This window comes from Monodelphis domestica, chromosome 3 (assembly GCF_027887165.1).
Source record: "Monodelphis domestica isolate mMonDom1 chromosome 3, mMonDom1.pri, whole genome shotgun sequence".
Classification (NCBI taxonomy): Eukaryota; Metazoa; Chordata; class Mammalia; order Didelphimorphia; family Didelphidae; genus Monodelphis; species Monodelphis domestica.
In genome coordinates, this window is record NC_077229.1 from 345,869,891 (window position 1) to 345,896,186 (window position 26,296).

A 26,296-nucleotide genomic window follows, 5' to 3' on the forward strand; every position below is an offset into this window, starting at 1 on the left:
TTATGTGGAAATTTGTTATAACATGTAACTGATAAAAAATTATATATATATATATATATATATATATATATATATATATATATATATATATATATATATATATATATATCTTTACTGGAGTGCTATACCTTTGGGGCCATCTAAGGTATCTCAGGACTAGGTCCTCCTGGGAGACCTCAGGTCTAGGGTATCCTAATCTGAGCATTACAGTTCTCAGCTCCTTCCAAAGTCCAAGCTTCAGGTTTCTAACTATCATGGGGCTTTCTAATGGGAGCCCTTTATCCTTGAAAGCTGAAGGAATGGCTGGTCCAATTAATGAATCATAGAATAAGAGGCCATCATTTCATATGTTAACACTAGATTTTTTGGGGGTGAAGCCCCTTTCCTATTAGTTGTATGCTGCTGACTTTTTGTACAATTCTGGGGTGGATAATGTAACTTTCTATAGTTTATTTGTGTCATCATTATTTATTTATTTTTTGGTTTTCACTGAAATGATTATGGGAGCTAGGCTTTGTGCCATTCAAACAACTATCTTGGTTAATTTTGCATAATGATGATTGACTTATGCTATTTTTCATATAAAAAACTCCATTGTTTATATGCTACAATCTGCTTCTATCTATCCACCCTTACATCTTTCCATAGTCCTTTCAATAGCTTGCAACCTTGATTACTACAAATGAATTGTAATGTATGATTTATAGCTATATTGTACCACAAAAAAAAGATTAGTATTCAACAGGCTTGATAGAATGTAAGCTCCATGAAAGTAAATAATTTGTTCCCTTTCTTGTTTCTGTAACTTGGTAGGAAATATGCATTTATTAAGCACCTATTTAGTAAGCACTGTGCTAATAAGCACTTTACAAGTATCTCATTTGATTTTCATACCAACCCTGGGATGTAGGTGCTGTGATTATCCTCATTTTACAGTTGACAGAACTAAGGGAGAGTTTAAATGGTTTGCCCAGGATCACAAAGCTGGATTTGAATTCAGGTCTACCTAACTCCAGGCACAGAAATCTTGTCTATCATAGTTGCCAAAACCCAGGAGATAGAAAATGCTTAATAAATGCTTGCTGACTGGTGTAACAAGCAACTTAGATCACCGAAGGCATTGCACACCTCCTCAAATGTGATCTAGCTGTACCTCCCATTCAATTCATAGTCCAGTTTATTATCCAAGATGTTTATACCAAGACATTAATTAACTAAAACAGTGGACTTCTTGTTATAATCTCGGCAATGTAATTTTTCTTGCACTTTACTTTTCTGGGCAGATGGTTAAGCTATTTGATTACAGATTTCACTGAAAAGGCTTTGACCTGGGGCAACATACAATTGTCACTTTTTCTTCCATCTCATGATTCTTTGGGCTTTCATGATTCTATTGACAGGCATGGCACTACAGAGCTAGCTTTGTTCATCTCTGTGCAGACTACATGTATAGCCTTCAAGACCTTTTTAAACTTTAGTTCAATTTTCTGATGGACAGTTCCATCTGGATATACCACAAGCACTTTAAACCCAACATGTTAAATAATCAAGTTTATTACCCAAACTTCCTCCTATCGCTATGTCAAGAATGCCATTCTTCTAATAAGCAAGGTCTGAAGCTTCATCGTCATTTTATGGATCTCCATTTTATTTACTCCATATATCCCATCAATTAGGAGGAATTATGGATTCCAATTCAACATGCCTGGCTAATCCATCCTCCATACAGCTGCCAAATTTATATTCCTAAATGGTGTAGGTATGATTAGGTTATTCCTCTGGATCAAGAAGCTTTAGAGGTCCCCAGCTTCTGGGATAAAATACAAAATCTTTCATTTAACCTTTAAATCCCTCCAAAATATGGCTCCAAACTACCTTTCTAGACTGATTACTCACCCTCCTTTGACTTCTTCCTACCTCAATCACATATTCTAAATGATGGGAAAATTGGCCTGCTTGCTGTATTTCCTATAAAAAACATTTTATCTTTTGACTTGATGCCTTTGCCCAGGCTGTCCCCCATGCCTATACTGCTCTGTCCTCACATGAAACCTCTACTTGCCTTCAAAGCTTAAATCAAGAGCCATCTCCTTCAAGAAAGCTTTCTGAATTTCTGCCTGTTATTGTACTGTCCACCAAATCATTCTGTATTTTCTTTTGTCTACACCCTGCATTTACTAATCTATGAATGTGTTGTCGTTCCCCCCCTTCCCCCCAGCAGAATGTAAACTTCTTGAAGGGAAATTTTTGTGTTTTTATCTCAGCACCTAAAATGCTGCCTGTCACATAACAGGTGCTTAATGTGTGTTGACAACAATAATACCTCAGCTGTGAATGGGAACATTTAGAGAATATCACCATCAATAATAAATTAAAATTTTAAAAATGTAATAAAGAATATAGAATCCTTTTAGGAGTCTGTTCTCTTATGAGGAAAATGCCTTGAATATCAGTCTCCTTACTTAACTTTTGCTTCACTTGACAATGATAATCAGTGGTCTTATCTATATATAGAATAAGGTTATCTTTATGTTCATGTCTATCAAAGAATGGTGAAAGATACCTTTTTTGAAGAGGGTATTTAAAGCTTTAATTTATTTCTAACAAGTCAAATTTTCTTGAAATGACCAAGGATAGAAAGTTGTAATAGAAAGTAATGATAAAATACAAAATAATTATTTACACCCATCTGTGAGGTAACTGTGATGCTGTGGACTACAAGAGTTGATTTCTTATGTTTTGATTAAGGATATCTTCAATGTATGATTATTTTCCATGAAGATTTTATAGGATGATAAAGTAGACTAGTAGTTGCTAATGACTATTTCTCAGATGGAAATTAATCTCCGAGTGTCTTTAAAATTACATAGTCTCTATGCAGGTGGTGTTGGTGGGGTTTTTGTTGTTGTTGTAGTTGTTGTTGTTTTTTTACTGTATCTGGTCAGATCCAACAGTTCTTTTGGATTTCAGAAGTAACTGCTACTTAAATGACTTCACTACTGTTACTCAGGAGAATATGACTGCTTCAGAAATATAAGATTTCTCTTTCATTTTAAATCAATTTCTTGTCCTTCCAAGTTCATCTATAAATGTCTAGTGTTATCTCTAGCTTAGTTGAATTTCACACAAACTTCTCTGAGGATCAGTTTTCACTTTGTGAACAAATTAACAGTGATATTAAAGAGTGATTTCTGAATAGTTTACAAACCGTTGTTATTGTTTTTAAAAATCCTAAACTGTATTTTTCAATAGTTTTCATCATACTCTCTTTATGCCCACACATTTATATGGACGTCACTGGACAAAATAAAATATATTTAAGATACTGATATGTATTTCATAGAACTTTCCTATTTTTTCATCCTCTGAAACAGATGTTTAAACACGCTGCAATTATCTCCATTATTTATTTGCAGAAGTTGATCATGAGCAATGCAGGGGCAAGATGACTAAATGTTCCATGAAATCAGACTCCTTATTGACTTCGGTGCAGGATGATCACCCAACTCCGCCCTGCTAATACCTTTTTCCCACCTCTGAAGAGACTCTTTGAACTGTCTCAGCTTCAAATTCCTTATGGCTTCTGATTTCATTAATATCGAAATTGTCAATAGGATATTGCTCAGTTCCTCTAGTAATAGGTCAACTTGTTTAGGCAACTCGTTGAGCAACACAGTTGGTTCTTAGCATCCTCTGGCCAATTTTTCAGCACTGTCACTGTTTGAGGACACACTACTGAGGATTTTTTGACCAATCTTCTGGTTTTGAGCTTCTCTTTACTTAAAAAGGTTGACTCTTGGACAACAGTCTGTCATTGGTCCTGTACTCTAATCCTTCCAGCTTGGCAGAACCTGCCAGAAGTTTGTGTTCCCCTGGCTCAGCCTCTGAGAATCCCAGGTCACTTTCAAATCAAGAAGAGATAGATGAGTACTTACTATGTTTGCAGAGGACCATTTAACCTACACTATGAAAAGACAAACAAGAAGTCTCAGGAAATCCTCAAGTTTCTCACCAGGTATTTGTTCTCTCAGAAAACATTTAACTTAATGGAATGTTATTATGTCATAAGAAATGAAGAATATGAATACAGAGACCCTGGGAAGACTTATATGAATTGATGCAAAATAAAGTGAGCAGAACCAGGAAAATGATATACACAATGACTACATAAGTGGAAAGAACAACAAAAAAACCAACAAAACTTGATACTGTTTAACTACAAAGACTATAATTAGTCCTAAAAAAAAAAAGTGAAAAAATGCACCTTCCTTCCTTCTTCGCAGAAGTGGGGATAAATATGGATTTTATATATGTATGTGGAAATTAGGTAAAAACAAAAGACATTAATATGAAAAAAAACCAAAACTATAACTTACCTGTCTTCTGGGGGAATGAAAAGTGGGATAGGGAATCCTAAGATCATTACAAGGGTTTAAAAAGTTGTTAAGACAAACTCCTTAGAATGGACATGGTTGTCCCCAAAGCTAATCAACATTATTAAAGTCACTCAACTATTTTTCAAATGGAAACGCTGTGAAATGTTTTAGAATTCAACTTCCTTAAATTATTCATACTATTTTAAAAAATCTGTATTACCCCACAATTAAACTTAATCAACTTGCAGAACAAAAACCTTCATCTGTGGGATCAATCTTTGTTAAAGGTCTACCTGCGTAGACTGTTTTTAATGATTAATTTTAACATAAAAAGTTTAAGACAATAAATACCAGCAGAGGGAGCACAGCAATGGTATTAGTGTATAGATCAGAGAACTAAAGGAAGCTAATCATAATGATTGGTTAATGGAAAACTGGAAGAGTCAATAAAAAGGCTAAATGTATGAGACAAAAACAAAAACACACAAATATGTAGACCTTTAAATTATTAGATGTAATCATGGTCACATGTTATTAAGGATCTTAAAAAGGACTAAGCAGGCAGACTTACTTATGACAATTATGTACATCCTTGGCTTTATTTCTCTATCCTATATTCATTAATACTTTACATTAAAAAAACAACCTACTTACCTTTCACTGTGCCTCCATGGACATGCTGGGGTGTAGAAACACTAACACCATTAGTTCTACTGTTCAATCTACTGTCTGTCTTCTTAATTTTCTCCCTAAATTAAAGTTCATACACATTATAAATATTTCTTAAAGACTATTTATGCTATGTACAAAAAAAAATGCAACCTCTAACTACCAAGTGGAAAATTACCCCAGTATTTTTACATTGAATTTATATATGGGACTACTGTTTTATACAAATATTCTCCATACAATTACCTTAATGATACCTTTAAAAGACAAATTAAATATTTAGAAATTCAACTAAGGAATAATTGTTTTAAAGTAATGCATGAGTTACTTTCTACCAAATCAGTTAGAAAGTACAATCTGTAAAATGTATGTTCATTACAGGTAATAGCAAACTCAACTCACTTTTCTATTTGAGGCTTTCCTTTCTTTTTGCTTAATGAAGATAAGCTCCATTTATCTGCTGCATGCTAAGAGAAGAATATCAAGACAAATTAGAAAAGAGATCAATTATAATCAGATAGCTATGGACAATCTAGCATGTAATGGTGAAACATATGTATCTAATTTGTAATTATGCCTCCCATTTTCTCCCTTCTTTTCCCAACCATATAATTTCTAAAAATCAGGGACAAAATAGCAGCTTATGTAGATTAAGGCTGGTTTAAGAGAAGTACATAGACTTTTGTTGACTTTGTTATGAAGAGAAGTTGCAATTCACTCAATTAACCTCTTATCACCTAGGGCAAAGGAAAAACTTATTCTATTTTCTAGGTGAAAGTCATTGTTGCCTTGAATAAATGAGGTTTGATCCATATCATCCTGTATCACAGAATTAAAAACTAGCTGATACACTTGATATCCCTCTAATTTTTAAAAATATAATGAAATGCATGTGGAGTAGTACTGAAAAAACTGTTCTCAAAGCTAGTTTTCCAGGTGAAGAAGAGGAATAGAGTTTTTTTTCTATCCTTTCAATTATTATAAGCCTTCCCGTTTTCATTCCTCAAAACCAGATTAATTATATTTTATTTTGTTCTTTTAAGAACTGACTTTTCAAGTACTTTTCTGTTTTGTCCTACATTTTAGGAGATAGAGATTGGAAAGAGAAAACTCCCTCCACCACAATAGGCTGGTGCCTTATCTGTAATGTATAATAGCCCTAAAGAGTTGCTTAGAATGCTGAGAGGCTAAATGTCTTACCTGGAGTCACAAAACCAGTATATGTTAGAGACAGGATTTGAATCTAGGTCTTTCTGGCTCTGAGATGCACTCCAACACAACATAGCTGCCTCTACATTTATGTTTTTTATTTTATGAAGATTAAGCAGTGTTAACAAACTATGATTAAGTACTAATAAAAGACTAACCCACTTCATATCAGCTTCAAAATTCTTGTCACCAGTGGATACCATACCCAGGAGATACTAAAATCATTAATAAGGGTGGATTCTTCTATGAAGGGTATTCTGCAGAATAGGGAAAAGGTACCAAGCTAGCTACCCATACTAGCAGAGGAAGTATATCCATGCTAATAAGATCATAGCTATTAGAGTAGGGATGATCATGTATAATGTGCAACTTCTCCATGGTTTTTCCTCCATCTCACTATATAGCTCTAAATAGCAACAATTATCAAGTTTGACCTGCCATCTTCCTGAATAAAATCAGGTCTTTAATTTTCTTCTTCAAGATAAAATGTCTGACAGAAACTGCCACTTTAGTTTTACTTTCTTTCCAGATATAAATGTTCTAGAAAAGTAGTAATGCTAGTCCTGAGCTAACAATCTATGGTGGAAAGGGTCACATACCTGGTCTACTAATGTGCAGTGCTCTGGATGCTGTAGGACACAGCCTTTCTTTCTCCAGTCCACAACCATTCCATTCTGTTCAGAGTGTTGTAGAGCAAGACCATCCAATGAGGAACAACTTGTTCCAACGGTGCTGTCAAAGGAAGAAAGTGGTTCTTAACATGTTAAAGTATTTTTCACCAAGTGAAAAAAGTATCTTATCCCTTCTTGGATGAAATTTCCAGGTGGCTCAGTGGATTGGGAGCCAGCCCTAGAGATGGAAGGTCCTGGGTTCAAATGTGACCTCAGATACTTCCTAGCTTTGTGCCCCTGGGCAAGTCACTTAACCCCTAGCCTACCCCTTGCTGCTCTTCTGACTTGGAACCAATTCGCAGTATTGATTCTAAGACAGAAGGTAAGGGTTAAAAAAAATTTCCATCTTTTTTTTAAACAAAAATTACTTGCAGTCCTAAAAATCCCCACATACAAAACAATCAAACAAAAAAGGAATCAAGTGCAGTTCTTTGTTAAAATCGCAATATTTTCATATCCAAACTAAATGCAAAAAGACTCCTAACATATTTGCACTCAAGTTTTAGCAAGTTATATTTTATTTCTTTTACACCATAATATATTTACTCTACAATGAAATATCTCTTAAGTTCATTCAGTAAAGACTCTAAAAAATTAACTATAGCTCTAAAAGTTGTAGAAATGTCTAGATTGCATATATCTGTGACAATGAAATATTATTTGGTTGTTTTTTGTGGGGTAGAAAAGGGCTAGTAGACTCAGATCTGTGATTTGATCAGAGACAGTATTTTTAAAAAATCTCTCTACTGAATATCTAAAGGGAACTCTAGTCCTAAAAGAAATGTTTAGCAGAGAGAGGTTAAGAGACCAGCATTCCTACCCCTCCTCCCTAACCCTTAGAGCCTACCTGAACTCTGGCTCTCTACTATCCCACACCAGCATCCCTTTAAATATTCATATTACTCTTTTCACCTAATAGTAAAGAACTGGTTTTAAATTCAGGAAGATCTGTGTTAAAAGTTACCTTCTGACATAAATATATAAAAATATACGTGCACATCTGTATATACACACATATATGCCCCTTATGCATACATTGTGTGTGTATAACACATTTATGCAGTATTTTAAAGATTCAAAGGAAGAGTCCACTATACATTTATTTCTTCTTTAAGTCAAAAGTTCATTCTAAGTATTCTTCAACAGTTTAAGTGTGAATAGAGGCTACATCTATACACTCTTTTGAAAGAAGTTCCTAAATGCTTTACTGGGGCTCTCGGTTTTCTTTTTTAATTTATCAATCACAAAAGTCTCTTACTGTAACAGATTAAAGTTTCTAAAGGGAAGAGGAATAAAATATTTTTCTGCCTAAAATAAGATACTTATTGAATTAAATTTCTATCAGTGAGAAAATGCATATTTTCACATAAGTAAATGTACATACTCTACTACTCTAGCCTGAAGGTAGAAGCATGTTCATCAGTCTCTAAGATTATAATGATAAACAAAGGAAGGAATTTTCTTTACTTCTAATTCATCACTACCTTTGGGGAAAAAAGGTAAATAGCACTGTTAAATCTAAATATCTATACTGTATGATTTTTTTTTTTACAAACACAATTTTTACCTTTTCAACAATGAAACTGTAAGAATTGTTGCTGTTCAGTTATTTTCAGTCTTGTTTGACTCTTTGTGAGCCCATTTGAGATTTTCTTGAAAAAGATACAGTAGTGATTTGCCATTTCTTTCTCTAGTTCACTTTTACAGATGAGGAAACAGGGTTAATTTGCCTAGCTAGCAAGTGCCTAAGACTGAATCTGAGCTCAGAACTTCCTGATCCCAGGCCCACTGCTTTGTCTACTACACCACCTAGCTGCCCATTTTAGGATATAGAGATGCAACAAAACAGGTTTTTTTCCATATTCTCTCCTAGATTAAGAGAAGACTCTGAGGTCATCTTGTGGAAGTCAGAATGGTGAAGCTTTATTCTGCTGACACTTCTTTGGTGCATCTCCAATGTGTTATACTGAATTAGCTATCTGTGCATTTCTTATGTCCCTATTAGACTATAAATTTCAATAGGGAAGAAATCTGACTTGTGGGAACTTCATTATGAACACAACACTCTATCCCTCCATTCCTGTCACACATGCCCTACATTCCAGACCCACTAGCCCCCTTGTTGTTCCTCATATAAGACACTCCATTTCCTGTTTCTAGTCAAATCAAGTCAATTTAAGTCAGTAATCCTATATATAGTGCTGGGCACTGTGTTAAGAGTGGGACACAAAAACCTACACTCAAGGAGCTCACAGTCCAACAGGGGGATGGGGGGCAGGAGAAAAGGATAGAGTAATATTCAATAGTCAAACAACTATGTACAAACAATATAAATACAGATTAAATTAGAGACAATTATAAAGGGAAGGTACTGTATTAGGGGGATTAGGAAAGGTTTTTTATAAAAGGTGGAATTTTTGCTGTTTTAAAGGATCTCAGGGAAGACAGGAGGAGAGATGAAGAGGGAGAGTGCCAGGTACAATCTAGTGGATTTTATATTTAATTCTAGAGGTTAATAGGAAGCCACTGGAATTTACTGAGGTAGGAGGTGTGGACCGGAACTTTAGAAAGTTCAATCTGAAGGTTGAGGGAAGGATGGAATAGAAAAGAGATTTGAAGCAAAGAGACCAAACAAAAAGCTACTGCAAAAGTCCAGGTATAAAGTGGTCAGAGCCTGCACTAGGGCAGTAATTGTGTCAGAAAAAGAAGAGGTTATACACTAGGATGTTATGAAGATAGAATTGACAAATTTTAGTGAGAGACTGGATATGGGGGAGTGAGGCATCGAGATGTCACTGAGGTTACAAGCCTAGATGATGACTGGGAAGATGATGGCACCCTCAACAGTAATAGGAAGGGGATAAGGGATTTGAGGGAATGAGAATGAGTTTATTTTTGGATATGCTGAGTTTAAGTTATCTATATGACATCCAGTTCAAGATATCCAACAGGCAGATGGAGATGTAAGAATGGAGGTCATGAGAGAAATCAGATTTGGCCAAATAGATAAAAATCACATATGTAAAGATAATTTATGACATGGGAACTGATTATGTCACTATGCAAAACATTAATGAAACAGAAAGAGGAGGGTTCAGACTATAGCCTTGGTTAGTGAGCATGGTTTGAATGAAGATCCAAGAAAGGATACTGAGAAATCATGGTCAAACAGGTAGAGAGCAATGCTATAAGAGGGTGACTGACAGTGTCAAAAGCTTCTAGGGACTGGGAAACTAGTTAGGAGGTTAAGTGACTTGCCTATGTTCTCACACCTACTCTACGTCAGAGTGGACTTGAATATGGGTCTTAACTGACTCCAAGGTTGGCCCTCTAACCAATGACTTACTTTTGGTTTAATTTCCTTAAAATGAATTACAGGATCAGCCTTTTAAACCCTGATACTCCCATATTCTAAAAGCAAGAACACCACTACCAAGCTCTAATTTTAATAACAAGGAAATTAAGACCCCAAAGAGGTTGTTATCCAAGATAACTCAGATAGCTAGTGGTAATGCTGGAATTAGGACAGTCATAAATTCTAGAACAGTGTTCTTTCTGCTATAGCAAAATCTTTTCAATTTTCGTGCCTTGGACAACCAAGGCCTATTGCTTTCATCATATACTTCTGAAGTCCAAATATTAAGAGTATTACCAAAACAAATGCCCAAAATTCCCAAGTATATGAGCTAAGTTCTTGACTTTAACCATTTCACACACGCACACACACACACACAAAAAAAAAAAAAACCAAGGATTTTTTTTTTACTATTTCATTCTTTACAATTGTCTTCTATTCCCTTTTTCACCTGTATAGGAAAAATAAAAAGTGAGTGTTTCATAAAGGTTTGTACTGAGTGGTTACTGAGACCCCATCCACTCTCTACTTTGATTCTATGAAATAACCATGTTTAAAATCAAAGCAGAGGTCACTCAAAGAGTATAATTTCTAGTAGTGTCACGTATTGAATTTTTCCTGGGTAAAGGAACAAACACAATTTTGACATGAATCATTTGAGATAATTACATGGAAATTATATTGAATAATTTAATGAATTTCAGTTTGGAATTCTGGAGGCAAAAAGTCATTGCATTATTCCAACTGATACTTTTAACAAAAACTGGGAAAAAAATTAAGTTAGGCTCTTATTTTCTCCAAATTTACCGATTCAAGTAAACTTAAATATATGCTACTGCCACAAAAGAATAACTGAAGGGAAAATTTTCTCTGTCCTTAAGAAAACTTTTGCTTCTTTCACGACATTTTTCTTTGCCTAAGTAATTCATTTGTTAATGATCATCAACAGCTATATACTCTTACATCTTGTAATTCAGTAGCAAGTGGAAGAGACAAGTTAGAGGATTTTTTTTCCTCTTTCTTTTCAAAAATAAGTTTCATCAATATTTGTTTTTTTACACCATGGGTCCTCATATTTCTAATATATGGTGATATTGCCTATTGGATATTTCAAACTGGATATCCTGTAGGTGTGTCAAAACCCATGATATGTCCAAAATGGAACATTTTATCTTACCCTGCAAATTCATCCCATTTCTAAACTTTCCTATTACTATCAAGGACATCACTATTTCTGTTATCCAGGTTCATATACTTGATTTTATCCTTGACTACTTTCCTGTTCACTTCACATATCCAATTAGTTACCAAATCTCATTTCTTTATTTATAGCATCTGTTGCATTTTCTCCCCTTCACTCACAAATCTACAATTATAGCTCAGGCCCTCATCATCTCTCAGTGAGACTTTTACAATAGCCTACTAATTAGACTTTCTATTTCTTGTCTTCCTCCACTCCAATACATCTTCCACACTTTGCCAAAATGCACACCTGACCATCTCATCCCTTATTCAATAAACTCCAACAGCTCCTTATTACCTTGAAGGTCAAATATGAATAATAAACGTTTGGCATTTAAAGTCTGTCACAATGTGGCCCCTTTTAATCTTTCAACATATTCTCCCCATGCATTTTACCATCTAAATCTACTTGTTCCTCACAATGCTATTCCATTTCCTGTCTCCATGTCTTGGCACTGCCTATATCCTCTATGCTTATAATGCTCCTCCCCTCCAACTTTTAGAATTCCTGGCTTTATCATTAAATTAAAATTTCATCTACTATAGAAGGCCTTTCCTAGTCCTCCTTGTGCCAATACATTCTTTTCTAAGGCTATCTCTCATCAACTCTGTATTAATTTTCTATGTACTGATTTACAAATGTAGTTTCTTTCCTTAGAGCATGTTAACTCTTGAAGGCAAGGATGAGTTTAGCTTTTTTTTTTAAATTTTTTTTATTGCATCCTTAGAGCTTGGCATAATGTCTGGCATATATAAAGTGCTTAATAAATGCTTGACGATTGGATAATCTTGCAATAATATTCCATTATATTAACATACCATAATATATTCAGGCATTACTTAATCAATGGATACTCACTTTGTTTCTAATTTTTTATTGCTATAAAAAGTATTACTCTGAATATATGGTATATATGGGATTTGTTGTGTTTGATCTCCTTGAGGTATATATCCGGTGGTATTACTGGATCTAAGCATGACAACAATTGATGTAATTTTTCTCACAGAATGTATTTTCTGGAGTTTTCTTTTTCTAAAACACAAATATGTGTAATTGCCTCTCAACCCTTAAGAATCTAAAGTATTTACCAAGCATTTAGCATTTACTACATGTCTATCATTATGCTAGGCCATATGTAGAAAGCGCTATACAGCAAAGTAAATAGTGAAAAATACACAGTTGCTTTGAAATAATCCTTTACTTAAAAAAAAAAATCCTTACCTTCTGTCTTAGTATCAATTCTAAGACAGGAGTGATAAGGGCTAGATAACCAGGGTTAAGTCACTTTCCCGGGGTCACACTGCTATGAAGTATGTGAAGTCAAATTTGAACTTAGGTTCTCCCAACTCTAGGCCTAGCATTCTATCCACTGTGCTACCTAGATGCTCCAATAATCTTTTATCTGAGATGCCCTTAGCCATCCCGGGAAGATAGTAGAAATGGAGAGGGGATAAAATAAATAAACATATTAGAACAGATTAAGAAGCCAAACCACATGTTAGGTCCTTTTCAAGTTCTATCAATCCATCAAAGGAATGGTTAGTGAGAATTTAGTGTGTCAATAAGTCACATGGCAGTTACTGTGGGCCACCATGGATTCATTAAGAACAAATCATACCAACCTAACCTTATTTCCATTTTTTTTTTACAGGGTTACTAGACTAATAGACTAGAGGAATACTGTAAATGTAGTAAGGGATTTTGGCAAGGCCTTTAGAAAATTCTTTATTATATTCTTGTAAAAAAAATGGGTAAGATGTTAATTGGATAATATATATAGTATAGTAAACTTGACTAAAAGTTGGTTTAACACCCAGATCTCAAGATAAGTAACATATCCATAGCAGGGGGCAGCTGGGTAGCTCAGTGGATTGAGAGCCAGGCCTAGAGACGGGAGGTCCTAGGTTCAAATCTGGCCTTAGACTCTTCTTAGCTGTGTGACTCTGGTCAAGTCACTTGACTCCCGTTGTCTAGCCCTTACCACTCTTCTGCCTTGGACCCAATACACAGCATTGACTCCAAGATAGAAGGCAAGGGTTATCAGTAGCAACCTGAAAGAATGCCAAATGACTATCTTTGGTTAGGTCTTATGTTTAAAGTACCAATGATTTGGATGAAAGCACATTTTAGCGGATCTATTAAAACTACAGAGACAACAAAGCTAATGTTTTCAATGACAAAATCAAAATTGAAATAGATGCAGGTCAAATCTTATAATAATTTGAGAAGGATAAAGGCCTATTTTTCCTTTTTTAAGAAATTAATAAATTTAGAAAAGGAATTTTGGCAATTTGTTAGGAAAAAAAAAGTATAAATTTTAGTCAGCAGTAAGCTTGAGTCTATAATGTGACAAAATACCCCTAAAAAACTAACATGAATACTGGGCACACTAATAAAATACCTCCCTCTTGGATAACTGCCTTGTTGTGGTAAAGGGGTGAAATTATGAACTATGCTGTACAAGGTTATCCAAAATGGACAGTTCAGTTCTGACAAAATGTAATCCACTGAAGAAGGAAATGACAAACTATTCTAGTATCTTTGCCAAGAAAATCCCACAGGCAGTATTAAAATGATAAATGATATAATAACTGAAGGTGAGGCCTTCAGGTTAGAAGGTGTCCAGCATATTACTGGGAAAGAATGAAAAACAAGTACAAATAGCTCTGGAAAGAATGAGGCATTTGGGCCAGAGCCAAAAGGAAGCTCAAACGTGGATGTTTCTGGTGATAAAAGCAAAGTCCAATGTTGTAAATATCAATATTGCATAGGGACCTGGAATGTAAGATTTATGAATCTCAAGATATGCTGGAGATAGAAAGATTAAATACTGACATCTTGGATGTCAGTGATTTTATATGTATGGGAATGGGTGAATTTAATTCAAGTGATCATTACATATATTCCTATAGGCAAGAATCCCTTGTGAACCTTAAAAATTCCCAGACCCTACTTCATAAGATTGGATTAAGACCATTCCCCATTTGGGCAGTGAACTCTACTTAGATCAGAAATGTGAAGACCTCTACTCCACCCATACTTAGGCCTGCTTTAGGGGAGAAAACTCCTTGCTGAACAATGAAAAATACTTAAACCCATACTTAAGCCATGCCTATTTTTAGAACTAATACAAGGGGGTGCTAAGTACCTATAAAGGTCGGGCAACTTGTGAACTTACAAGGAACAAGGAGGTGAGAATTTACTCAGAGATTTTAGTCTACTCAGGTCTGGATTACTCAAAAGTTTAGTCTACTCAGGTGTGAATTCAGAATGGGCTGTCCTTTGGAAAATGTCTACTGTGATTGGTAGATGGAAGAACTTAGGGGAGGTGACATAGGAGAAGATGCCCTTTAAAAGGAGACAAAAAGCTCTCTCTAAAATCAGTCAGCTGGGAAAGGCTGCCTTGAAGGGTCTCTCTCAAGACTCTCTCCGGGACATTTCAGATTCAGGATTGAGCTGGTGAAGTCAGCTGAGATAGAGCTGGCTTGGTGTCACTAGAATCCTTGCTTGGACAGATCTTGTGGTGAGTGATTAAGGACTGACTGATCTTTTCTCTTAGGGCTTAGGCCTGGGTTGGCCAGGGCTGCCCTGGGCCGGCTTATCCCTTTCTCATTATTTCCTTTTTTCTCTCTTTCTTTAATTCCTCATTGTATTATTAATATTTGATTTAAAAACAAAACACTGTAGTGAAAACATATTTCCTGCGGTCACAACTTACTCATCCACTCTTTATATCACAATTTATATCTTCCACTATTTTAATCACTACAGTTTATGACACCCAACCATTTTAACTCTTACAGTTTATGGCTCCCACTCTTTTAAATCTTACACCCTTAAAAGAAATAGAGTAGTCCACATAGTTATTAAAAGGGTGAGAAAAGCAGTACTGAGGTATAATCTGAATATCTGTTCAGAATCAAGACAACCATTTATTCTCCAACTGTTGAATGCCAATGAGGTTAAAGGCTCTACAAAGCCTTTACAGCTCTACAAAGATCATCTAGAAACAAAATTTTTAAAAGATGGCACAATCATTATAGAGGACTGGAATGCTAAGGTAGAAAATCAAAAGATAAATGGAATAACAGGCAAGGTGGACACTGAAAATTTAGTCTCCATGACTCGCTGGTCATAGCAAACGATCTTTTTCAACAACCCAAAAGGTGACTCTACACATAGACATCACTAGATGGTCAATAATGAACCAGAATGATTCTATAGTTTGTAGGCAAAAGTGGAGAAACTATATATAGTTGGTTAAAACAAGACCTGGATCTGATTATAGCTCAGATCATGAGCTTCTTACTCGAAAATTCAACCTTAAATCGAAGAAAGTAGGGAAAGTCATTAGATTGTACAAGTATAACCTAAAAAACATCTTTTCCAAAGTGGAAAAAGGCAAAATTTCAGAGAAAAGCAAGAAGACAAAAGAGTTCTTAAATGAGCAATGCAAAGAAATAGAAGGGAAAGACTAGTTAGTTCTCCAAGCAAATTATAGATATCAAGGGAATATTTCATGTAAAAATGGGAACTATAAAAGTAAAAAATGGTAGGGACTGAACATTAGTAGAAGAGATTAAGAAGAGGTGGCAAGAATGCACAAAAAGAACTGCACAAGAAAGACCTTAACGTCACCAATAACTATGATGGTGTATTTAGTAATCTAGAGTCATACATTCTGTAGAATAAAGTCAAGTACGCCTAGGGAAATACTGCTAACAATAAGGCTAGTGGAGGTGATAGAATTACGGGTGATCTATTTAAAATCCTAAAAGGTGATAAAAAATAGTACATGCATAACCCAGAAAATACTTAAAGATAATTTAAAAAACAAAAAAGTATATAGGAATTACACTTAATAAAAACAAGAATAACAAAAAAAAGTGCTCCACCCAATGTGCCAGCAAATTTGGAAAATCTACAGTGGCCACTGGATTGGAAAAGATCAGTTTATATCCTAATCCTATGAAGGGCAATGTGAAACAATTTCCTGAACAACTAGGCTCATCTCACATACCAACAAGGTTATGCTTAAGAACTGCAAACCAGACTTCAACAATATATGAAATGAGAATAACCAGAAGAGTAGGCTGATTTTTTGAAAAAGCAGAGGAACTGGAGACCAAATTGCCAACATTTGGTGGTGCAAGGGAGTTCCAGAAAAACATCTACTTCTCCTTCATTGACTGTACTAAAGCCTTTGACTGTGTGGATCACTACAAAATGTGGCAAATCCTCAGAGATGAAAATACCAGATTATCATACTTATTTTCTAAGAAACCTATCTGTGTATCAAGAAGCAACAATTAGACTTGAATACGGAACAACTTATTGTTTTAAGATTAGGAAAGGAATATATTTATTTAACTTATAAGCAGAGTATCTTCATGCAAAGTACCAGGCTGGTCAAAACAAAAGCCAGAATTAAGGTTTCTGAGAGAAATATCAACAATCTGACAGGCCAATGATATCACTTTGATGACAGAAAGTGAAGAAGAATTAATAAGATCTTGATGAGGGTAAAAGGGGAAAACTGTAAAAGTTGGCTTGAGGCTTAACATTAAAAAGCTAAGATCATGGCAACTGGTCCCATCACTTCCTAGCAAATAGAGGGAAAAGAAATGGAAGCAGTGCTAGTTTTCTACTTCTTGGGCTCAAAGGTCATTAGAGACAGTCACTGCAGCGATGAAATGAAAATGTACTTATTCTTTTGGAAGAAAAGTTATGGCAAATCTGAACAGAAAACTAAAAAAACAGAGATATTATTTTGCTGACAAAGGTCCATACTGTCAAAACTATGGTTTTTCTAGTAGTTAGTAGTTAGTTACATATGAATGTAACAGTTGTCATAAAAAAAAAGCTGAACCCTGCAGAATTGATGTTTTCAAACTGTGATGATAGCAAAGACTTTTTAGAGGGGGCAGTTGGGTGGCTCAGTGGATTGAGAGCCAGGCCTAGAGACGGGAGGTCCTAGGTTCAAATCTGGCCTCAGACCTTTCCCAGCTGTGTGACCCTGGGCAAGTCACTTAATTACCATTGCCTAGCTCTTACCACTCTTCTGCCTTGGAACCAATACACAGTATTGATTCCAAGATGGAAGGTAAGGGTTTAAAAAAAAAAAGAAAATACTAAGATGATGGGAAGGATTGAAGGCAAAAGAAAGGGACAGCAAAGGATAAGACAGGTATGGTGTCATCAAAGCAATGAATGTGAGCTTAGACTTGGAAGATAGTGGAAAATAGAATGACCTAAAGTGTTATGGTCCTTGAGGTCACGAAGAGTTGGATACAGCTGAATGAACAACAAAAAATAACTGAAAGAGAAAAAAATGCAGTACAAGTATAATAACCAAGCTTGTTTCCCCAAAGATGAGAAAATATATTTTCTTCACTTTTTTATGAGAACAATGGATGTACAAAGCTGTATCTATTTTAAGATTTGGTTCATGCATTGATTAGTTTGGCTCAGTTGCACTCTCTGCCACATCCATTCTTATTTTTGGAGGAAAAATGAGATTTGTTTGAAAAGACTAATGTGGATGCATAGGGCTTGATTTTTAAGATAAATATATGGAAAGCAGAAGGGCAAGTAATCAAAAATGAATTTAAGAGCATGGATGATCTTGTACAAATATTGCTCCTTATAGTAAAGCTCAGAGTGATATGAGATTGGTAAGGAAAATTAAATAAGGACAACAAAAGGGAAAAAAGAAGCATCAAAGAAAGGATAAGCCCTCTGCTTGAGGCGAATGAGGCAAAAAAGAAAAGAGAGAGCTAGTAGAGCTGTTCAATTCTTAATTGGTTTCTATTTTTCCTTCAAAGACAAATGACTTTTACACTGGAAATGACAGAACAGACACGATGAAGGAAGTTGATAACTAAGACAAGGAAACCATAAGAGAATCTAACTGCCCTTGATGAATTCAACTCATCTGCCCCATATGAACTAGAGATGCTCAAATACTTGAGGATATGACAGATGTGCTGCTGAGGCACTGTCAGTGGTGTTTGAAAAATAAAGGAAAATAGGAGAAGTATGACAAGACTGGAGAAGAGCCAACATCCAGATTTTTTTAAAAAAGAGAAGAGAGTCTAAATTATAGGCTAGTGAGCTTGAATTTGATTCCTGGTCAGAATGGATTATTAAAAATATGGTTGTTGAAAGTCTAGGAAAAGAAACAGTGATTTATAAAAAGATAGGTAGCAAGTCATTTAACCTGTTTGCATCAGTCTCCTCATCTGGAAAATAGAATGCTTTTATAAAAGCATTTACCTCCCAGGGTAGTTATGAGGATCAGAGGAAATAACTGTAAAGCACTTAGTACAATATCTGGCACATTATTTTTTTTTTACCCCTTACCTTCTATCTTAGAATCAATACTGTATATTGGTTCCAAGGAAGAAAAGTGGAAAGGTCTAGGCAACAGAGGTCTAGTGACTTGCCCAGGGTCACACAGCTGGGAAATGTCTGAGGCCAGATTTGAACCTAGGACCTCCCATCTCTAGACCTGGCTCTCAATCCACTGAGTTGCCCCCTATCTGGCACATTACAATAAGCATGATATGTTAGCTGGGTTTTTAGGTGGATCACAAGTTGAATGAATCTGTCTTGTGATATGGAAACCAAAAATCCTAACATGATCTTGGGCTGCAGGAAAAGAGGTAGAATCTAGGAAACAGAAGGTCATGTTTGGCCCTAGAAGGCAGAATTAGGAACAATGGGTAGAAGTGGCAGTGACCAATTTAGGTTTGATATCAGAGAAAAAAAAACAACCAAAAAAACACAACCTTTATAACAATTATTCCAGGCCACAAGTGAATTGGACCAACTCAAAATGTGAGGGGGTCTCTCTAGGTCTTTAGCCAAGGCTATACATCCATTTATCTGATAAATTTGCAAAACCTAAACTAGATAGATTGCCACTTCTGAGATTCTTTTTACATGAGATGGCTGACTGGGGAAGGTGGGGCAGGAATATATTCTGATGTACTAAAAAAAAAACCTATATTTTAAAAAAGAATTATGTTCAGAATAATGATAGTTTCAATAATGTCGAACTATGAACTAGTTGGACTATATCTAAACATATTCAGTTCAAGGCACTACCATTTTGGGGAACATAAACCAGAATGCTTCTAGGAGGCATCCAGAATTGTGAAGAGACTCAAAATCATGCCAGAAGGATCAATTACAAGAACATTTTAAATCTGGAATGAGAAGACAATGGGGACTGAATAGTGGTCTTGAATTCCTTTCAGGGCTTACCATGTGAAAGGGAACTGCTGATTTTACACCACTCCAAAGGACAGAATTAGGAACAATTTGTTAGATTTTTGCTTGATAAGGAAAAAATCCTCAACAATTCCAACTATTGTGAAATAGTTTGCCTCCAGAGATAGTTAAGTATACTACAACTAGAGGCTAAACAACCACTTTTTAGAGGAATTATAAAGATGACAGGCTCAGCTAAAAGACTTCTGGGGTTTCCTTCAACTCATATTTCATCACATGATAAAATTTTATAGATCTTCAGTTAAAAGTTAAAACGAACAAAAAACAAGACAAAGGAACATCTTTATTTCTTGCTTTATCTGTAAATTTAATTTCTTTCATCAGTACACAAAAATTAAAGTTTGCAATTATTTTCTTTTAAAAGCCTTTACTGTCTGTCTTAAAATTGATACTAGGTATCAGTTCCAAAGTAGAAGAGCGGTAAAGGCAGGCAATTTGGGTTAAGTGACTTGTCCTGGGTCACATAGTGAGGAAGTGTCTGAGAGGTAAGTTTGCAATTATTTTTAAAAGCTTGCCTATTCCACCATAATAGCTACAAAGGTCAATGTAAGATTAACCTTTTCAGAATTAAACTAACATTTCACTTAAATAGTATTCATGCTTGAATAGTGCAAAGAAGAATATAATCTATTTTAGAAAAAACTTTTATCAAAAATGGTCAAGAAGAAAAAAGTTATTTAAAGAATAATATTATGCATTATTTGGAAAAGACCATTTTCAAGGCAAATTAGATAAATAAGACATTAGTGTCCTTGCATTCCATAAATTAAACTTGCCTGAGAGGTAAATGGTTATTTTAAAGGCTTCTCTAAATGCAAATTATACCTAAATTATCTTAGAAATATTCATCTTTTTGTATACATGAAAAAAGGTAGAAGCTTGAACAAATGTAAGGTAGGTATTTAGTACTCTACAATATCATTTGTCTAAAAACAAAAAGTATGGGCTGAAAAGGGAAGATAGGAAGAGATAAAGTAGGGTCATGAAATCAACTACTAGTTACTCATGAATGGATCATAAGTATGCATTACATTCTCTATTTCCCAAATGGCCTCAGTTCCAAGAAAAGTTCTGTTGCAAAAGCCAAGACCAACACTGACAGCAACTGATGTTAACTGGTGAAATTCGGGGGGAGAGGAAAAAGGAAGAGGGGGGAATAATAGATATAAAGATAAGAGACACCCCTCCCCCCATGAATGATGAGATATCAGTGAATTTCACTTATTCTCCTCACCTTAATAGATATATCTGAAAACTACAAGGCAAAATAGGAATTTAGTGAAATTAGGACACGGTCCCATTGCTTATAATTTTCTTAAATTTTCCTCTTTTAAAATTGACCAGGGCTAAATGTAAAGAACTAAATCAATGAACAATTTTTGAGCTTCGGAGTATCTAATTCTAATTTTCTTTTCGTTAGGGCCAATGACTACATTGGGAACATCTTCAAAGTATGCCGCTTCTATGGATCCCAATTGTTCTGCAACTCAATGTCTCGTAAAGTTAACAGGGACAGTTAATATCCACAACAGAAACAACTCAAACCCAGGTTTCCTGAGATCACAGCGAGCTCTTTATCCATTATAATTCTTCATCATTCTAATCTAAAAATAAAGCAGTTTTACTTGAAAGTTTTCTACATCCAAAGCATGTTTGTTAAATCCTTTCCTAGTTCTAATACTTTATGACTATTCTTAATCTCATATCACATCAATAAAATTCAAAGTACACATTAGAAAATTTGGCAGTTGAAATTTTAATGAAGGTACATTCCTAGAAAAAAAATAAACTGCCTAACCCATGGCTAGATTCATATATCATAACTTATAATATAGCTATCATAACTTTAATGAATATAATATGAACCTAAGTTCTTTGGCCAGTAACTAGCTACATGACCTTAGATAAGTTGTCTACCTAATATTACAATTATTTTTTCATTTGAAAAAGAAATGTTATGGATCTAAATCAGCTTTAAAGATTACATGATTCTACTTAAATAACTGCCATTTAGGATTTTGAATTGTCAAACAATGTTAGAAAGTCCGTAAACTGCCTCTCAGTTACTACAAAATTAGGGAAATGGTTATGTAGAGTAGGAATGCATTTAAATTTAGAAGCTACTTTCCCCTAAGTATAACTGTTAGGAAAAAAAAATGGTGCATCATGCTACTATTGAGAAGCTGAGATGGAAAGTGTCACAGTCCTAAGAAAGAAAAATAATCTAAATTATACTTTTTAGAATTGTGAAATATTATTTATTAAAGGAACATAGCAAACATTTTTGCTCCAAATAAAATATTATTAATAATGACTAATTTTTAAAATATCATTTTTCTATGTACCTTTAACCAGTATTTCTGTGATTTTTAAATGTGTCAATTTAAAAACTTACTTCATTATAGGACCTTTTCCAGTATGTTTCTTGTGGATTGTTGTATGCTGTAAAACCTCTAAGAGGAAAAAAACAAAAAGTTCATTAGTAACTGACACTAAGTGTTCTATCAATGATCCCTGATAGGAAGAAACAGATTATTTCAGTCACATGGTCAAGAGAGCAGGGGCAGCTCCATTTTCTAAGTATAGTGCTCTATTATGATCAATATGCAGTTGTACCCCTATATCTGATGATTTGGTATCTTGTTGACTCAGTTACCCACGGTTAATCACAGGAAAAAAAATTGGAAAATTCCAGAAAATAAAAAAAATAAATGGTAATAAGCTTCAAACCACTTGTCTAGCCAGTACAAACATGATAAAAATCTGCCAGCCCAGTACATGACTCATCTCCCCTTGTCCCTACCTTCCTCCCATGCAAAGCTTTCCTCCAGTTTGCCTTTAGTGTTCTCACTGATTGCATTTATTGTAGCTGTATTATAGTGCCTTTGTTTAAAAGAGACCTTATTTATTATAAAAATGGTAGCAATTGTGTCCCTGTATCCAGTGATTCAGTTATCCATGGTGAACAACAGGCATTCACTTATATCTACAGTTTCATTCATTCATGGTAGGTCTTAGAACATAGCCCTACAGATACACAGGCCCTACTACTGTACCTCAACATTGGACATTTCAAAGTTTAAAATTTCTGAGAAAAGCTAACATTTATATACTCCCTGAGCCCAACTAATAAACAACCAAAGAACATGTATCATGAGAAAGACAATTAGGATTTTTAAAGGCAAAATGAAATAGTGGGAAAAGGGCTGGTCAGAAAAGATCTGTGTTCAAATCTTGGCTTTGACACTCACTAGTCAGGCAATAACTGGCAAATCACAAACTATGTCTCAGTTTTTTCCTATGTAAAACAAAAATACCACTACACAAAGCTCCTAACTATGGTTGTTGTAAGACTCAAATAAGCAAACATGAAAAGCACACTGCAAATCTTAAAGCCCTAAAGGAATGTTAGCTATTATGGCTTTTTCTTTGCTTTTCTTTATATCCTTCTCTACTAATCTAAATTCAATACTCAAATTAATTTCCTTTCTAAGCTTTCAAATTTCAACACTTGGCAATAAATCTTCTGAACCAGGAACATTAAACTTATAAGATGCTTGTTACTTTTAAAAATTCACACCTTGGAGGCCAGACTCAATTTCTGCCAATAAATAAGACAATCACTTAATTGTTACCCACCTTCCTCTTGACTTGAAGCTTCAGAACTATCTTCCTTTAAATGTTCTGGTATTTTAGACGCCTTCAAAGAAGACTGCAAATTACCTGCAGGAAATAAATAATTCCATGAAATGTTTTAAGAAAATTAGGCTTTTTAAAAAAGAAACTATGTTTCTAGACAAATAACTACAAATTCTTCCTTGGAATAGAGACATAGAAGGTATAAAAGTCAAAATAAATTTCTATTGGTGATAACAATCATTTAAGAATGTTCTATGCCATCTTGGAATTTAACATTGTGTACATGCTGGTTTAAGAATGCTTTTCTGCCCTCAAGTAATTTGAGAGTAATTTAAGGAGTGGGGCATAGTGGTTAAAGTTCTGAACATGGACTCAGGAGACCGTCTGACACATGCACTTGCTTGAGCGAGCAGAGACAAATCACTCAAGCTCTATGCACTTCAGTGTCTGCATACACCCTGTCAATTAGTGACACTGCTGTATACAATAGTGAGTAAAGATGTTAAAGACAGAAAGGACCCACACATAAAAAACTATTTATTACACTTTGTTTTTGCCAAATAGTCACAAACAGAATGAATGTCCACCAATTGGGGAATGGCTAGGCAGAAGACATTAGGTGAATGTGGTAGAATGTTACTGTGCTGTAAGAAATAGAGAGGGAAGATGGATATGGTGGACAGAGGGCCAGACATGGTCAGGTCTTGATTACAACATACACTGGGTATGCATCCCAGGGCAAGTCACTTAGCTAAGTCCAGCAAACTCAGGAAAGAATCACTGCAGAGAATGCACACACTTGCACTAGCAGAAGGAGTTTTTACACCAGGGAGTTCCCTCCACCAACTGAAAGCATCGGTCTAAGCACTTACCCTAAGAAATAACATATAGTATTGATTCAGAGAAACCTGGGAAGACTTATAGTAACTAGACAGAGTGAAATTAGCAGATCCAGGAGAACTATGCACAAAGTAATGATAGCATGCTTTCTATTCCTTTAGAGAAAGATGATAGAACAGAAGAACAGAATGAGACAACATTTTTAGAAAACAATTTTTGGTTACACCAATGTGTTGATTTGTTATACTGCAATATGCTAACCTGTTACAAAGGAGGGTTTGGTGGGGGAAGAGTAGAAAAGAGTGAAAAAAGCATTAACAAAATATTGTAAAAATATACACAAGTAAACATATACAGAAGTTCAAAAAGGGATACATACATATATATGACAATTTTGTTACTACCTTGGTAAATTTAATATTGATTCTTCAAAAACAAATAGGGAAGCAAAGTACAGTTTCTATAATCTTCTTGTTCATGATATAATGAAATATAGAAAAATAAAAAATCACATCTCTTCCTCTATACACTCCAAAAATGACTTAGTTGCCTTAATATAATTTTTGGTCTAAACATTACAAACCATAGGTTCTGTCTGCTTCCTATCTATAGAAATTCAAATATGTGAAAGTTGTTTCACCAAATTCTTATAGTCTACTGTCTCCACCTATCTGCTCCAATTTAACTATACTTTAACTACTAAATCCTAGAAAGCTTTAAGACCAAAAGTCATTCCCCAATATTTAAGTAGAAAAAGGATCTGAACAGTTCTAAGAGCTGAAAAGTATTAACTACAAGAAAGAACGGTCCAAATTACTAATAATGAGAGAAATGCAAATCAAAACAACCCTGACATTTTGCCACACACCCTAAAAAAGATGGGAAGAAGCAATGTTGGAAGGATTCTGGGAAGACAGGCACACTGATACATTGTTGGTAGAATTGTGAATACGTACAACTATATTTGGAAAACAATTTGAATACTTGGAATTTAGAAAAAGCAAATAAAGTACTAAAATGAATATAACTCTTTAACTCAAGGGGGCATAGATAAAAATAAAGTCTTTATATTCACTAAAATATTTATGGTGGTACTTTTGGGGATAGCAAAAAACTGGAAACAAAGTAGATTACCTATCAATTGGTCAATGGCAAAATAAATTATTGGTATATGAATGTTAAAGAATATTACTGTTTTCTATAACCTAGATAACACACATTATTGATACTTTATTTCACTCAAATCTAACTGTAAATCTGATGAGAAGATGAATAAAGTAAAATGACAAAATTAAAACTAAAAGGAAACAATCAACAATAAAAATTCTTACTGAGACTGTGCAAAGATTCTGATGATATGGATTGAAAGAAGTTGTGTACTTTTTGACTCTGTAGAAAGGCTTGTGAAGAAGCTGAAAATAGCTGCCTGTATATAAAAAAGAGAACAGAATGACTTTGTGTACAATAAATCATAACATCACTTTAGAACAAAATCCCATACAGGTTAATACACAAACACTAAAAGAGTCCTAGAATTATGGTTTACTCCTATTGAGGTCAGCCTAATGAAGGGTATATGTAAGAATAATTTTCATGATATACTTGAAGGTTTTAAGTTTTGATAAAATTTGATGATAAGTTTTAATGTCTGCCACATTTACAGATAAGAAATGAAGCTGGACCACATGCATGAATTAGCAGTTTATTCTTACACTGGATTATGTTAACATTTATATAAAATATGCATTAATTAATAATTTCATTTCTGTGTAAACCCCATAGTTGCAACCTCCAAAAATTAAGTGATATGCACGACGAGCAAGCAAGAGAATAATTAAAACATAAGCTCTCAGAGGAAAAGAAATTGAAACTATCTGGGGAGAGGTATAAGACTAGTAAATTACTTTACTAGCTTCATTCTCTCCCTTTGAAAATTATTTTCTCTTCAATTCAAAACTGCATGAAACTTGTCTTGTCACAACATGAATATAGGTGTCAC

General features: G+C 34.7%; 1 protein-coding gene across 2 annotated transcripts in view; it reads right to left on the minus strand.

Moving 5' to 3' along the window:
• The window catches only part of ZCCHC2 (zinc finger CCHC-type containing 2), a 102,200-nt gene that overhangs the window by 31,741 nt on the left and 44,163 nt on the right, over window positions 1-26,296 (minus strand). For both annotated transcript variants that reach the window (XM_056824237.1, XM_001375824.4), the window contains exons 6-11: window positions 25,629-25,723; window positions 23,458-23,541; window positions 22,214-22,271; window positions 6,854-6,986; window positions 5,448-5,512; window positions 5,031-5,125 (exon numbers count right to left, since the gene is read on the minus strand). In XM_056824237.1, coding sequence (XP_056680215.1) covers window positions 5,031-5,125; window positions 5,448-5,512; window positions 6,854-6,986; window positions 22,214-22,271; window positions 23,458-23,541; window positions 25,629-25,723 — 530 coding nt within the window. The remainder of the gene's footprint in view (window positions 1-5,030; window positions 5,126-5,447; window positions 5,513-6,853; window positions 6,987-22,213; window positions 22,272-23,457; window positions 23,542-25,628; window positions 25,724-26,296) is intronic.